The following is a 16,419-nucleotide window of genomic DNA, read 5'->3' on the forward strand; positions in this document are numbered from 1 at the left end:
CTTCCTTCCTTCCTTCCGTTCCTTTCCTTCCCTCTTTCTCCGTTCTTTCCCACTTTCCCATTTCCTCTCTTCTTCTCTTCCCCTTTTCCTCCCTTTCTCCCTTTCTTCCTTCCTTGCTTTCTTGCTTTCCTATATAATTTATTTTTTAAAACCTTTTTTGTTGCTAACTATTTTTCTGTGTTTATGGGATTCATTCCCCACCCCCCTTCCATCTTAGAATCAATACTGTGTATTGGTTCCAAGGCAGAAAAGTTGAAAGGGCTAGGCAGTGGGGGTTAAGTGACTTGCCCAGGGTCACACAGCTAGGAAGTGCCTAAGACCAGATTTGAACCCAGGACCTCTCATCTTTAGGCCCGAATATCCATCCACTGAGCCATCTAGCTGCCCCCAGGCTATGAGAGAACACAGGGAGAATAACTAGGAGTTAAAGGGATCACCCAGCTCACACCCCACCAGTTCTCCCAGCTACATCTACATCTTGGGGGAATGTCAGTCTGGGCTCCAGCGGGTTTATTTTATTCTGTACAATGAAGAGGAAGGAAAATATGCCAATTTTTGACGCCAGGGTGTTAAGTGGGCATCCCCAGCAGGATCATTGGCTGCCCTGGGGTTTTTTGACCTGGTTGAGGGCTAGGGCATTGATGGCCAAAGCCGGAGAGGGTTCTAGAGAGAGCTGTGGTGTCCTAGCACAACCCCCACACCCAGGATCTTGGAGCCTCTGCATCTCACTCTCCTCCCTCCCAGACCATGGCTCTACCCTCTTGGAGATCCTTTTTCCTTTGAGCCAAGCATCCATCATTTCTGCACTGGCTTCCAGGAAATGTAGCTTCCAAAAATAACAAAGATTAGGCCAGCGTCTCCTTACATTTCTCTTTTACTTCTTTGGTTTGTGAATCCTTGTCCTTGTTCCTGTCTTCTGACTTTACACTCTGAGGGGGACTGGCTTGAGAAGGCAAAGCTGCCTGGCTTCCTGGTATGAACCAATGAAGAAGCTGCCATGCTGGGTTGAGTAATAATAATAATAGCTAGCATTTTTGTAGCACCTGTTATGTGCCAGGCATTGTGCTAAATATCATATTTGAGGAGGCAGTTGGGTGACTTAGTGGTTTGAGGGCTAGGCCCAGAGATGGGAGGTCCTGGGTTCAAATCTGGTCTCAGACACTTCCTAGCTGAGTGATTCTGAGCAAATCACTGAGCCCTTATTGACTAGCCTGTACCAGTCTTCTGCCTCAATACACAATATTGATTCTAAGATGTAAGGTGAGGTTTAAAAAAAAAAACAAAGAAGCAAATATCATGTTCAATCCTCACAACATCTTAGAGGGTAGAGAGGTAGGTGCTGTTATTATCCTCCCTTTATAAATAAGAAAACTGAAGCAAACAGAGGTTAAATGACTTACTCAGGGTCACAGAAGTAGTACTACACGTCTGAGGTCTGATTTGAATTCAGGTCTTTCTGACTTCGGGGCTTTTGCTTTGTCCACTGTGCCACCTAGTTGGATATCTAAGTTTTTTTAGAAAAAATTTCCATGGTTACATGATTCTTGTTTTTACTTTCCCCTTCACCCCCCTTCACCCTCTCCCATAGCCAATGCGCATTTCCACTGGTTTTAACATGTGTGATTAATCAAGACTTATTTACATATTATTATTATTATTTTTTAAACCCTTAACTTCTTTGTATTGACTTATAGGTGGAAGATTGGTAAGGGTAGGCAATGGGGATCAAGTGACTTGCCCAGGGTCACATAGCTGGGAAGTGTCTGAGGCCGGATTTGAACCTAGGACCTCCTGTCTCTAGGCCTGGCTCTCAATCCACTGAGCTACCCAGCTGCCCCCTTATTTACATATTATTGATAGTTGCATTGGTGTGGTGGTTTAGTGTCACATCCCCAACCATATCTGCATCAACCCATGTGTTCAAGCGGTTGTTTTTCTTCTGTGTTTCCACTCCTGCAGTCCTTCCTCTGAATGTGGGTAGCGTTCTTTACCATAAATCCCTCAGAGCTGTCCTGGGTCATTGCATTGCTGCTGGTACAGAAGTCCATTACATTCGATTTTACCATAGTATATCAGTCTCTGTGTACAATGTTCTTCTGGCTCTGCTCCTTTCGCTCTGCATCAGTTCCTGGAGGTCTTTCCAGTTCACATGGAATTCCTCCAGTTTATTATTCCTTTGAACAGAGTAGATTCCATCACCAGCATATACCACAATTTGTTCAACCATTTCCCAATTGAAGGGCATCCTTTCGTTTTTCCAGTTTTTTGCCACCACAAAAAGCACAGCTATAAATATTTTTGTACAAGCCTGTTTATCTATGATCTCTTTGGGGTACAAACCCAGCAATGCTATGCTGGATCGAAGGGCAGGCAGTCTTTTAGTGCTCTTTGGGCAAATTCCAAATTACCATCCAGAATGTTTGGATCAGTTCACAACTCCACCAGCAATGCATTAATGTCCCAATTTTGCCACATCCCCTCCAACATTCATTACTCTCCCCTTCTATCATTTTAGCCAATCTGCTAGGTGTGAGGTAATACCTCAGAATTGTTTTGATTTGCATTTCTCTAATTATTAGAGATTTAGGACACTTTCTCATGTGCTTATTGATAGTTTTGATTTCTTTATCTGAAAATTGCCTATTCATGTCCCTTGCTCATTTATCAATTGGGGAATGGCTTGATTTTTTATACAGTTGATTTAGTTCCTTGTATATTTGAGTAATTAGACCTCTGTCAGAATTTTTTGTTATAAAGATTTTTTCCCAGTTTGTTGTTTCTCTTCTTATTTTGGTTGCATTGTTTTTGTTTGTACAAAAACTTTTTAATTGTGTAATCAAAATTATTTATTTTACATTTTGTAATTTTTTCTAATTCTTGCTTGGTTTTAAATTTTTCCCTTTCCCATAGATCTGACAGGTATACTATTCTATGTTCACCTAATTTTCTTATAGTTTCCTTCTTTATATTCAAGTAATTCACCCATTCTGAATTTATCTTGGTGTAGGGTGGGAGATGTTGATCTAAACCTAATCTCTCCCATATTGTTTTCCAATTTTCCCAACAGTTTTTGTCAAATAGTGGATTTTTTGTCTCCAAAGTTGGGCTCTTTGGGTTTATCATAGACAGTCTTGCTGACATCACCCCAAGTCTATTCCACTGATCCTCCCTTCTGTCTCTTAGCCAGTACCATATTGTTTTGATGACTGCTGCTTTATAGTATAGTTTAATATCTGGTACTGCTAAGCCACCTGCCTTCACGTTTTTTTTCACTATTTCCCTTGATATTCTTGATCTTTTGTTTTTCCAAATGAACTTTGTTACAGTTTTTTCTAATTCAGTAAAAAACTTTTTTGGTAGTTTGATAGGTATGGCACTAAATAGGTAAATTAATTTGGGTAGAATGGTCATTTTTATTATGTTAGCTTGTCCTACCTATGAGCAGTCAATATTTTTCCAATTGTTTAGATCTAGTTTTAATTGTTTGGAAAGTGTTTTATAGTTGTTTTCGTATAATTCCTGTGTTTGTTTTGGTAGATAGATTCCTAAGTATTTCATATTGTCTAGGGTGATTTTAAATGGTATTTCTCTTTCTACCTCTTGCTGCTGTGATGTGTTGGAAATATATAGAAATGCTGATGATTTATGTACATTTATTTTGTATTCTGCAACTTTGCTAAAGTTGTTGATTATTTCTATTAGCTTTTTAGTTGATTCTCTAGGATTTTTTAAGTATACCATCATATCATCTGCAAAGAGTGATAGCTTAATCTCCTCATTGCCTATTTTGATACCTTCAATTTCTTTTTCTTCTCTAATTGCTACTGCTAGTGTTTCTAGTACTATGTTAAATAATAGAGGTGACAATGGGCATCCTTGTTTTACTCCTGATCTTATTGGGAAGGCTTCTAATTTGTCCCCATTGCATATGATGCTTACTGATGGTTTTAGGTATATACTGTTTATTATTTTTAGGAAAGGTCCTTCTATTGCTATACTTTCTAGTGTTTTCAGTAGGAATGGATGCTGTATTTTGTCAAAGGCTTTTTCAGCATCTATTGAGATAATCATGTGGTTTTTCTTGGTTTGCTTGTTTATATGGTCAATTATGTGAATGGTTTTCCTGATGTTGAGCCACCTGAGATCTCAGGTCTTGCTGCTCTCAGGGGCAAGCTCCTAGTAGTGCCAGCTAGCTTCCCAGGGGCTAGATTTTTTGCCCCCACTTGCTTTAACTCTGGAACACAGCCTCTGACTCTGTTACTGTGGGTGGGGTGGGGGAGGGGGTTATACGCTTGCATTTTGATGGGAGCTATTCCCCCCCCTTATAGTGTGGAAGTGCCCAAATCCCATGTACCTTTGATATTGTTCCCTATTGTGGGGTCCTTTCTTTCATCTGGATTTGTTTTTTTTTTTGTCCTTTGGAGGTACTCTATATTGGTTGGTAAGGAGAGAAAGTCCCCTGCCTCTACTCTGCCACCATCTTAACCCAGAAGTCAACCTGGTTATCTAAGTTTGATCAAGGATTGTTCAAATAAATTTTGTTGTTGTTTAGTTATTTTCCATCATGTCTAATTCTCCATGACCCCATTTTGGGCTTTTCTTGGAAAAGACATTAGAGGGGTTTGCCATTCTTTCTCCAGCTTATTTTATAGATGAGAATCTGAGGCCAACAGGGTTAAATGACTTGCCCAGGGTCACACAGCAAGTAAGTCTCTGAGGCCAGATTTGAACTTATGTAGATGAATCTTCCTGATTCTAAGCCCAGTACTCTCTACTGTACCACTTGGCTCCCTTCAAAAAACAATGGCTACTTTTTTTTGGGGAGGGGGTTCATATCCTATAGAGATAAAAATCTTCAAAAAGGAGAAAAAGGAGAAAAAGAAAGTTCCAGAGCTATGTTTAGAAAGTATTAGTTAACTTTGATGTTACTTCTGATCCTTTTGTTTTAGTTTATAAGGGAGAACCTTCATTTTAATTGGCTTTTGGTTGTCCCTAGAATAAAAACTAGGGTAGAGGGGCAGTCAAAAGCTTTGTCCTGGGCTTTTAAAGGTCTCCTGAAGCTCTTGTATCCCCCTAGGAAGGAATCAGAGAGGAAGCAATTGCAGGATGCTGAGAGTGGGCTGGGAGGAGGTCCCATTGGGAGAGTACAACATTTCCAGCACTGCTGCTTTTGGAGTTAGAGTTCCTTGGGTAAGGGGATGGGAGAGAAGGCAGAGGTGCCTTGGCTACCTAGGGTTGGGGAAGGGTCCTGTGAGATAGCCCCTTCAGCACCAATAGCCATGACCCATTAGTGTTTCTTCTGTGATTAGAGCCCTGGAATTAGTCTGAAAAGTGAATTTTCCCTTTAAGAAGCAGTTCTTTGAGAAAGACAGTGAAAGGGAGAGAGCCTTAGGCTCTACTGGAAAATTTACCTTTGGGGGGGGATGATGACACTTTTGCATCCCCCTTTCTGGGGACTTTTTATTTTTCATAAAGTTTTGTTCTCCCATGCTTTTGTCAGATGAGAGAATTCATGTCAGAGTGCTTTGTAGACAGTGAAGTGCCATTTGAAGGCTAGCTGCTGCTGTTGTTTGTCTTAAACTTTTCTGACCCCAGGAATGGGAGGAAATTGAGTCCACAGTGTACCTGAAAGGCTGTGGGAGCCCACTCACCTGCTCAGTAATTCATCCTGGGTTATGAGAGTAAGGGCTGGTGCTTTGGAAAGGTCAGTGCCTGTAAGGAAGGCTAAATTCCTACAACCTTGTAGAAAGACTAGAAGTCAGGAAGTCTAGGTTTAAGTCCTCACACTAACAATAAATCTTGACTTTATTTGGCAGAATGGGTTCTAATCTTAGCTCAGCCTCAATTTCATGGAGGATTAAGCTAACTTTCCTTTGTGACCCTGAACAGATGGCTTCTTCTCTCTAGTGCCTCAGTTGCATCCTCTAAATTGAAGGAATTGGATTAGGTTATCCCTAGAGTTCCTCTTGCCCTATCATGATTCTTCAAAGTGTATAATTATCATAAAATTCTAAATTTATAAAATTTTTTCTTGTTTGAGAGTAATTTTAGGTTAAGAAACTTGCTACCTCCCTGAATCAAGAAAGTGAACTTTTTGGAGAAGGCACCATAAAGAAGCCTGTAGAAACCATACACCACACCAAAAGATCCAGAATTAACTTTTGGGGTGTAGTGAAATTGAACTGTGGAGGAGTTGAACACATTTATTTTGAATGTATACTCTTATGCCAAAGAGGACTGTTCCCTCACTGGCTTTTTGTCAATGCACCTAGCTATCATTGGTTTTTGTTCTCTTTTTCTTTTATTTCCCTCTTATCCCCAAATTATTGCAATTTCCCCTTTGAAACTGCAATATTGTATGTACCCCTCTACTTTAGAGATATAAGTTGGCTATGTATACTAATCCATTGGGGAAACTAGGCATGCAAATCTGGGAGATTTCTATATCCTTATTTTCCAGTAGAATCACAGGGGGGTGGATTGTATAATTGGATTTTTCTCCCAAGACTCTAAATCCCAGCTTCCCATGTTCCTTCTCATGTCCGTTCCGTTCCCCCCCCCCCCGTGGAAGTGGGCTTTGGGCAGGCAGAAGAACTTACTTACATGGTCTTATTTTTGTTAGATAATTAGGTTTTTATGTTTCTATTTCCCTTTTATTCCTTCTTCAAGTGATTATTAATAAACTTTATAAAATTAATATTTGGAGTTATTGGATATTAATTTAAATCTTACAAAAGGTTTTCTTTTTCTCTTGGTTGATATGATGACCTAACAGGTTCCTCTGGGCTCCCCTCCTCCTTTGTGTGTCTTAACCCCCCAAAACATCTATTTATTCTAAGTATTTCTACTGTACCTCAGCTACCAACACAGTGGTACCTTGATTCATGAGCACCTTAAGTCACAAGGAATTTGAGATATGAGCAGTCACAATCAGGATTTTTTGCTTTAAGTCATGAGCAGATATTTGCATCACAAGTTTCTGCTACCCTCCATTAGATAGCCTGCCAAATTTTGTTTCACAAGTTATAGGAGGCTGCCTATTTAGTTCAGTGTTTATCTGGCCATGCGAGCATCTATATTGTATTGCTTTTGCTTTCTTCTTTATTTTTGTCTTTATTATCAATTTTTCGGGAAAATTTCTTAACTTCTAACCATGGATCCTGATAATGGAGGAATTGAAGGAGTAGCAGCAGCAGCATAAGGAAGTTTTGCAGGAAATTAGTGGAGAGGAGTCCTAGGTGGATGAGGTAAACTTTACAAGCGAGGTTAAGGAAATGTTGAGGATTTGGGGAAAAAATTAAACAGTTTATTAAAAAGACACAACCAGAAAAAGTTGTAACAGGTTGTGCATTGGAGCTGTGTAACGACACTTGTTTCACACATTATCTTGTGTAGAGAGTAAGTTATGTTTAAGCGATAACATACGAAATGAAAATCTTCTCCCCCAGCATCTTCACCTGACTTTGAAGGTAAATAACATTTCATAAGCAAGTTTATTTCTTTATTCTTTCTTATTATCTATAAGTATATTTATTTGTTATTTGTGCAGTACATTTTTGTATTTAAAAGCATATAAAACAAAAATTTGTGTGGTTTTGGGGGGGAGGGCCAGAACAGATTAATTGCATTTCCATTCATTTAAATGGGGAAGTTCGATTTGACATACAAGCAAACTGAGTTACAAGCTTGGCCATGGAACAAATTAAACTCGTATGTCAGGGTACCACTGTAATCAGGGTTCTTTGATGATGATGATGATGATGATAAAAAATAATATAAAAAAAACAGGTAAATGCACAGATTATTCTTCAACAGCCTTACATGGTAAGTATGCTAGGTATTATTTTCCCAATTTGGCAAATGGGGAAACTGAGGCTCAGAAGTTATCTAACATAATATATTATATTTGCATTATTAATAGATCATGTGACCTTTATCATTATTTATATAAATACTAAATGTCATAGGTGGGATTTGAGCTTAGGTCTTTCAGACTCCTAGGCTAAAACTTTACATATTGCCTCATGCTGCCTCTCATCTCACTTTTGACATCTCTTTGGATTCCAAGTGTGAAGAAACAACTGACTTTGGTTCCTGGTTATTAAGATATCAGTAAGGAATCAGTAAGCATTTATTAAGCTTCTTCTAAGGTCCAGGTGTTGTGCTATTTGCTAGGGATACAAAGACAAAAGATGAAACAGTTCTTGGTTTCTGGGTGCTTACATTCTATTGGGATAATTCATATGTGTATACCAAATAAATATAAAACAGTCACAAAGAAGTTTTAGGAGAAAGGGTGCTAGCTGTTGTGGGCGATTAGGAAATGGCTTCTTATATCTGTCATGTAGTAACTGAGGTGTGACTTGAAAAAGGTGAGAGATTCCATGAGTGGGGGTGGGAGGTAGAGCCTTGTGTGTGAAGGACATGGATATGGCCAGTTTGACTGGGCCATAGAATGTGGGGAAAAGAGAATAATGGATAATGAGGTTAGATAGTGTAAGATTGTATTTGGAGTTCACGAATCTCATTTACCAGTCAAAAAATCATACAATAGAGAAGTTGGGGGCAACATAAGGTGATCATTCACTTCTTTGGGGATGAGCAGCCTCCCCAACAGTGACCTTAATAGTATCCTGACGTCTTTCCCTGTTAAATTTGGTATTCTGGGGTCTCAGTCTCCTTCTTCGCTGTGAGGGCACCTTTCATGCTGCTTGCCCAGCATGTGGTTTGTGGTACTTCCAGGTACTTGCCTCAGGTTTTTATGTCTCTGGATATTCCAAAGGCACTGAGTGCCTGGCATCTCCTTTTGCCTGTGTACATTGCTGAATGATACCCTGTGTCCTGTGTGACTTCTTTTTAGCCTGGGTGGTCTTTCAGATTTTATTTGAATGTTTGAGCTGTTTTTCCACTTCTGCCTGCCCTTTAAATGATGATATTTTTGGTGATTTGCTGCCACCTCATGGTTAATATGGAAAAGACAGAGCCTGTCATTGCCAAGTTTTATATTTTAGACCTTGTTCAAACAATCTGGGGTTCATTCTTGGTGGTGTAAGAAGAAATTTAATTAAGTAGGTTTTAATCACTTATAAAAATTCCTCTATAATATATACTTCTGTAATAGTTTGGAAAACTGTAATTGTGTGATTTAAATTAAATACAGCAGTAATAGAAATAACATTAAGAGCCTCTGCAGTGATGAAAGTGCCTGAACATTTCCCCTTTACTTTCCAGATGCTCTATAGCAGGGGTCGGCAACGTATGGCTTTTGAGCCATATCTGACTCTTTTGAGGGCCAGATATGGCTCTTTCTGCAGGAGCCATAAAGTCAATTTTTTTTCAGGTGCTGTTATAGGAGCATGCACTGTTACAGGAGCACGCACTGGCATTTATGGCTCTCACGGCCAAAAAGGTTGCCGACCCCTGCTCTAGAGGATGTGGCATGAATGAGAAAACTGGACTCCTAGCTTAGTCTTGCAGTGTCAAGTCTTGCCAAGTGACCTAAGAAGGGAAAGGAAAAAGTAGGGATGCCCCAGTTATAACCCCTATTTCTGGAATCTATTAGCAAAGAAGGCCATGTCATCAACCTGTTCAAGACCCCCTATTCTGAACATGTTCTGAACACCAGATCGTATTTTAGCGTCTGTTGAGTAATTGTCCAAAGCCTTCCTGGACATCAGAGATCTCATGCCACATAGACTGGGTGGAACTGCAGACCCCTGACTTCTAGATTTTGTGCCCACAAAGTAAAGTCAGATCTTTGCCTCAGGATATTGGCCCAGTTCTTTTTATTTCTTTCAGTGTGATGAGTCAAATTATTGACATTTCTGTCTCTGTATTCTTTGTAGCATCTATAAATCCTCTGTTTACCTTGATAACTAAAGGGAATTCATAGCATCAGTAATCTAACATTGTTTCCCCTTCAGCAAAAAAATCTATATTAATAAGTGTAATATATAAAAACTGTCTAGTTCAACTGCTTTCTGGGATAGCTTTATGTCTGATTCTGGGTAAAACCCCCTTAGAAAACACAGAAGAGCCATCAATGTAAAATAAGGACCAATGAAGAAACATATAAAGGAATTCAGTTACCCAGAAGAAGAAATTTATCATTTTTGTGGAGGGGGAATGGACCTTAAATAATTATCTGTTCCAACTCCTTCAAATAATGACACTGAGGCCCAAGAAAGTTAAATTACAGCGACTCAAGTAGTAACCAGGAGAGCGGGAATAGGAAGCCAGGTTCTCTATCTTCAAAGTCAAGAGTCTTTCCTTTGCACTGTACTTCATCTTGAATTATAGCTTTATTTTTTTAAGTACAGAAGATAATTGCTTATTCTAATACCACCTAATCGTCAAAGCTTAGCTCCATGCCTTCTTCCCAAGGAATCCTTTCCTGATAATTTTTTGCTAAAGTTAGTTTTTACACCTCCCATGTTCTGTCATACCATTTAATGTCTAGGTCCTACATTCTGGCAATGCTGTTGTATACATTTTGTTCTCTGAGAATTGTTAATGTTATTATGCTGTTTGTATTTAGTAGTCATCTAAGTCTGTTAAAAGCTTTCAGAGGGGAGATTACTTTGCCACAATGCCAAGCAATGGCCAAGATAAGTTGATCACCCACTTCATTGGGGATGAACAGCCTTCCCAACAATGACCTTAATAGTATCCTGACATAGTTCTCTATTAGATTTGCTATCCTGGAGTCTCAGTCTCCTGTAGCTGTGAGGACAACTTTCATGCTGTTTGCCCAGGATGTAGTTTTAGTGCTTGTCCGTCTTATCTTTCTTGATAGAAAGCAGGTCTCCTGAGCATCAGGAAAGTTTTATTATGGGTTGAGGGGCTTATTTGCTGGTGTGCTGGTACTAAATGGAGAGGGAGCAACTTCCTAATCTGGCTGCCTTTATTTTGGTCCTTTTGCTTACAGTTCAGGAGCCTAGTAGCACAATTTTTACTTCTAAATGGCTCAGTTTTACAAACCTGGTCTTTACAATTCTTTTTTAACCCCTATTAAGGTCTACTGAAAACGGACCAAGTACCAGAAGAAGGGGAAGATGCTGCTGCTACCATCAGTGCTACAGAGACCCTGTCAGAAGAAGAACAGGAAGAGCTAAGAAAGGAACTTGCAAAGGTAAAGAACCATCATTCTGGCTATGTTCTTGTTTGCATAGCCAGCAGGAATAATGTGTAATGGTTTCTCTCATGAACTGAAATTTGACCAAACTAGGAGAGATCAACCTCTAGGGATAAGTTAAACAAGGTCTATTCTTGGCAGAGGTGGATACCTTTTATGCTTTTAAAAAATCCTTACCTTTCATCTTAGAATCAATATATTCTATATTGGTTCTAGGGCAAAAGAGAGATAAAGACAAAGGGGGTTAAGTGACTTGCCAAAGATCACAAAACTAGGATGTATATGAGGCCAAATTTGAACCCAGGACCTCCATCTCAAGGGCTGACTCACAGTCCACTGAGCCGCCCAGCTGCCCTTTTTCTGCTTTTAAAAAGGCAATACTTACCACTGGCCTAACAAGAAGATGAGGTGACATGAAATATAATTTAATTAAATTAGATACAAGGTAAATTATTTTTAGAATCTAGCACAGATTTTTAAAAAAATGCCTGCACCTGTTAGTAGTTTATGTACATATTAATTCACTTATCAAATATTTATTGAGCACCTATTATATTCGAGGTATATCTCTGAAGGATATAGAGATACATACAACATAGAATCTGCCCTCATAGACTTTAAAGTCTAGGTAAGGTAACATATGTTCACCAGTAACCACCATCCAAGGTAGAATGTGAAATGTCACAGTAGAGATACACATAGTATTATGGTATTTTAGAAGAGAGGCATAAGGAAGGAAGGGAGGGAGAAAGAGATAGATGGGAGGGGGAAGACAGAGAGACAAAGTGACTGAGTGGGGGAGAGAGAGAGAGGAAAAGAGAGAGAGGGAGGAGAACGGAGAAGAGAGAAGGTGTCCTCACACAGATAGACTCTTAGAAAGACATACAGACAAAATACACTGACAGACACACAGAGACACAGAAATACGGAAATAGAGACAAAACAGTCAAGAGAAGAGAAAGACATGCAGAGAGATCTCTATCTTACATATGTCTACATGCAGACACACATGGCAAGACAGATGTATAGAAAGACAGACAGACATGCAGAGTTATTTGATGCACGCAGACTCTGAGTCACGTGTAGACATTTGCAGAGATGTGTGGGTATGTTTGTTTGCATGCATACGAATACCCACAGATCAGTTCCTGCCAGGCATGATCAGAGAAGACCCCCTAGAGTAGATAACAGACAAACTTTGGAGGATGGGTTGGAGTTTCTGAGAAATATAGAGAGGAGGTGAGATGAGACATTCCAGACAAGGGCAACAGTGTTTAACAATGCCTCATAGTGAGAAAGTTCATGCATGTCCACTTAATACAACTTTTTGGATGGAATATTTTAGAAACATTGTCTTTGTTCCTTTAGACTGCCACCTTGTAATATTTTAAATCTTTTAGATGTTTTCCTAAGGAAAATGCTAGTGCCTGTCCTTTGGAAGCACTATTCTATCACTTGAATCTGGAAAAAAGAACTTAGTCAACTTTGCCATTTAAAATCTCCCAGTAACTTGGCTGTTCTCAGCAATACAGTGATCTAAGACAATCCCAAAAGACTCATGATGAAAAAATGCCCTGTGCCCCAGAAAAAGAGTTGATGAAATCCTCGTGTAGTTTGAAGAGAAGCATGCCATTTTCCACCTTATTTTCTTCCAGTTTTTCATATGTGTCTTTTCCCACAACATGAAGAATGTAAAAATTTGTTTTGTATGATAGCACATGTATGACCTATATCAAATTGTTTACTGTCTCAGGGAGCAGGGAAGGAAAAGGAGGAAAATCTGGAACTCAAAAATGTTAGAAAATGAATGCGAAAATTATTTTCACATATATTTTGGGGGAAAAACATTACTAAAGATTAAAAAAAATAAAAAACTCACAGTAGATATGATAAAGTGTGTGAAATCTGTGGGAGGTAAGAAAAAGATCACAACCAGGTCAAACCAGAGAACAGATTGATATATCTAGGTCACTGACTATTCTCTTCAAATCCCCAAATTTCATTTTATCACTTTCAAGCAAGGAAAGACACATTGTTGGTGAGGTCTACTAGGTGACTCAAAGTTTAAAAATATTAAGAATTTAATACAGATAACATGTTATTCTCCTTTAAACATATTTTTAAAGCCTTTTTAAACTTTGTATTTGTTTATAATTTTTTTTTGCTTTACAAAGTTTTTTGTGCATACCAGAAAGGAATTGAAATATTTTCACCATTTACAAACTTACAGTACACAGTAGGTATACAATATGCTACACGGTAGTACTTGTTGCTCAGCAATTCTCTTATTTACCTTATTGATTTCCTGTCTTGCCTTCCACAGAAAACATTCCAAATCTTCTCTCTCATTTTCTGCTCACAGCAATATCTTGACCCACCATCATTTTGGCACATGATCTAGCCTCCTAATTCACTGGAAAGATTGAGCCTATTGAGAGTTTCTCTCATCCATTCAGCAACTTTTTTAGTATCATCCCTCACTCTCTCCTTGATCTCATTTCTTCTTGCTTCTTCCAAGACCTGCCACCTGTCATCCCTGCTTTCATGTATCTTCAGTCTCATTTCACTTCCTTTCTCTCTCCTTCAAAGGCATCCGTAGAGTTTGGTAGGTATGTGGGTATACCTTAAGGGAGCTTTCCCATCAGTGTTACTCTCCAAAAAAGGAAGGACCAATGACAATGTTTCCCCAGTATGTGCCAGTGTGCCTACCTAATGAACACATTAGTAGGTACATCTCAGATGTAAAAGACAGCATAATAAGTTTAAACTAGATAACAGAAAAAGTTCCTTTTTTCATAAAATGCTATCTGTCAAGAAACCCAGCTATATGGAAATCAATCGATTCCTTACCATATACAAGTGAAAAAAGGCAGCTCTCTCTCTCAACCCTGTAGCTTGCAAAGGCACAGTGAGGAATCTTTTTAAAAGAATGGTGGGAGGGGGAGAATTTGGTACTCAAAATTTTCCAAATGAGTGGCAAAGACTGTTTTTACAGATAATTAGAAAAGAAATAAAATATATAAATTTAAAATAAATAATACTGCCCCAGTTTTATACTTATATGGCATGGATGTGGTGACAGTCAAGATGATGGACAAGGTAAGAACCTGCTAAAATTAATTGAAAACCCACCTGTGATATATCTGCCAATATGTTCAGTTTTCCCTGCTCCTAAAAGGAAAAAAAATCCCATTCTCTTGCCTTTTTACTCAATCTGGCAACTGCTCCAGGTTTTTTACCCATCATTGCTAAACTTTTAAAATGTTTTCTACATCCACTGCTTCTGCTTCTTAACTATACACTTCCAACAGCTTTCTGTTTTCATGAAGATCTTCCACCATTCTTTTAAAATTGCTTTCTCAGAGGTTTACAATAGCCTTTTCCAATACTCAACCTCCAAGGTCTCTGTAGCTTCTACAGACATTTCCCTCTCTTTTTGGATTCAGAACCAGAATATTCTTTTGGTTCTCCACCTACTTTTTCAGTTACTTCTGCAATTGCTCCTTTTCTGGCCACTCTTCTGCCTTACCTCTTAAAATAATTTTTCCCCAGAGGCCTGTCCTTGGACGTATTTTCTCTTTATATTCTTTCCTTTAGTAATTTCATTCACTCCCACATGGCTTTACCTAACTACCTCTGTGTAGATGATAATCTGCATCTATGTTTCTCACCTCATTTCTTTTTTTTTTTTTCCCCCCATTCTGGCAGTCCTTTAATGCACTTTTTAAAAAACATTTATTAATATTTGTTTTTAACATGGTTACATGATTCATGCTCCTCCTTTCCCCTTCACCCCCCGCACTCCCCCCACCCATGGCCGACGCACATTTCCACTGGTTTTAACATGGGTCATTGATCAAGACCTATTTCCAAATTGTTGTTAGTTGCATTGGTCATTTCTGAACTCTTAACAGAATCCTCCATCTATCTATAGGATATCATTATCTGGATGGTCCCACAGGCACCTCAATTTTAACAAAAAATAGGCAATATGGTATAGTGGGGAAAATGCTGATTTTGATGTCAGAGGATTTGGTTTCAAATTATGTTTCTGAGACTTAATTGTGTGACTGTAGGAAAATCAGCCTCTAAGGCAGGGGTCGGCAACCTTTTTGGCCATGAGAGCCATAAACGCCACATTTTTTAATGTGAGAGCCGTACAGTGCTCACAGTGCGCACTCCTGTAACAGCGCCTGAAAAAAAATGGACTTTATGGCTCCTGCAGAAAGAGCCCTATCTGGCCCTCAAAAGAGCCAGACATTGCTGACCCCTGCTCTAAGGGCTTCAGTCTATAGGATGAAGTAGTTGGACTAGAAGACCTTTAAGTAAACTAAGCTTATCTTTCTCTCCAAACAAAAAACATTATTCTAACTTCATTATTTTTGCCTGTGGCATTATTTGCCTATCCTTGATGCAAATTAAAGTTATCTTTAACTTTCTTATCTTTTTCAGTTTTATGTAGTTGATCTATCAGTCCAAAAGCATTTATTCAGCACTTCCTGCCTGCTAGGTACTGTGCTAAGTACTAGGTTTACAAAGAAAGACAAAAGACAGTTCCTTTTTTCCAGAGTTCACAGTCTAATGGGCAACATTAGAGTTATATACAGACAACAAACAAGTTATGTACAGGATGAATTGGAAATAATCTTGGAGGGGAAACTAGCATTAAAGGGGATTGAGAAAGTTTTCTTGTAGAAGGTAGGATTTTAGTTAAGACTTGAGAGATGAGGAGGAAGAAAACTTATATACGGGAGACACTGCCAGAGAAAATGCATGGAGCCAGCAAATGGAATGTCTTATCATTTACGGAGTCTTCACCACATCTCCTGTGTGTCTTCTCCTCTCTTTCCCACCACCTTAACTAAAAAAATCTCAAGCGTCTCCTTACTGCCTAATGATTTTTAAAATAAAATTTTTTGGACATATTGTTTCACATTACCTTTATTTTCCAGTGTATACTCCCCTATTTGTCTTCCCAGAAATCCACTATGTGTAAAAAAGCTAAAAAGAAGGGGGTGAAAAATTAGTTCAAGAAAACTTCCAAAAAAAAAAAAAAAAGGTCTGGCTTTTTATTTGCAGTGTTCAACACTTAGAGTCCTCCGCCTTGGCAGAGAAGTAAGGGAAGAAGTCTTTTCATTTTTCTTCTTTAGGGCCAACCTTAGTCATTATAATTTTGCAGCATTAAATTTTGATCATTTATTCCATTCAAATTGTTAGAATCATTATGCATGATATTTTCCTGCTTTTCTTCACTTTGCATTAATGTTTTCTAATATAGTTTTCAT

The 16,419-nt window shown here is 38.7% G+C and overlaps 1 protein-coding gene across 5 annotated transcripts in view; it reads left to right on the forward strand.

Moving 5' to 3' along the window:
* The window catches only part of TPD52 (tumor protein D52), a 324,737-nt gene that overhangs the window by 101,079 nt on the left and 207,239 nt on the right, over window positions 1–16,419 (forward strand). For all 5 annotated transcript variants that reach the window (XM_044665819.1, XM_044665820.1, XM_044665824.1 and 2 more), the window contains exon 2: window positions 11,016–11,131. In XM_044665819.1, coding sequence (XP_044521754.1) covers window positions 11,016–11,131 — 116 coding nt within the window. The remainder of the gene's footprint in view (window positions 1–11,015; window positions 11,132–16,419) is intronic.

Source organism: Gracilinanus agilis, chromosome 1 (assembly GCF_016433145.1).
Source record: "Gracilinanus agilis isolate LMUSP501 chromosome 1, AgileGrace, whole genome shotgun sequence".
NCBI classification, from domain to species: domain Eukaryota; kingdom Metazoa; phylum Chordata; class Mammalia; order Didelphimorphia; family Didelphidae; genus Gracilinanus; species Gracilinanus agilis.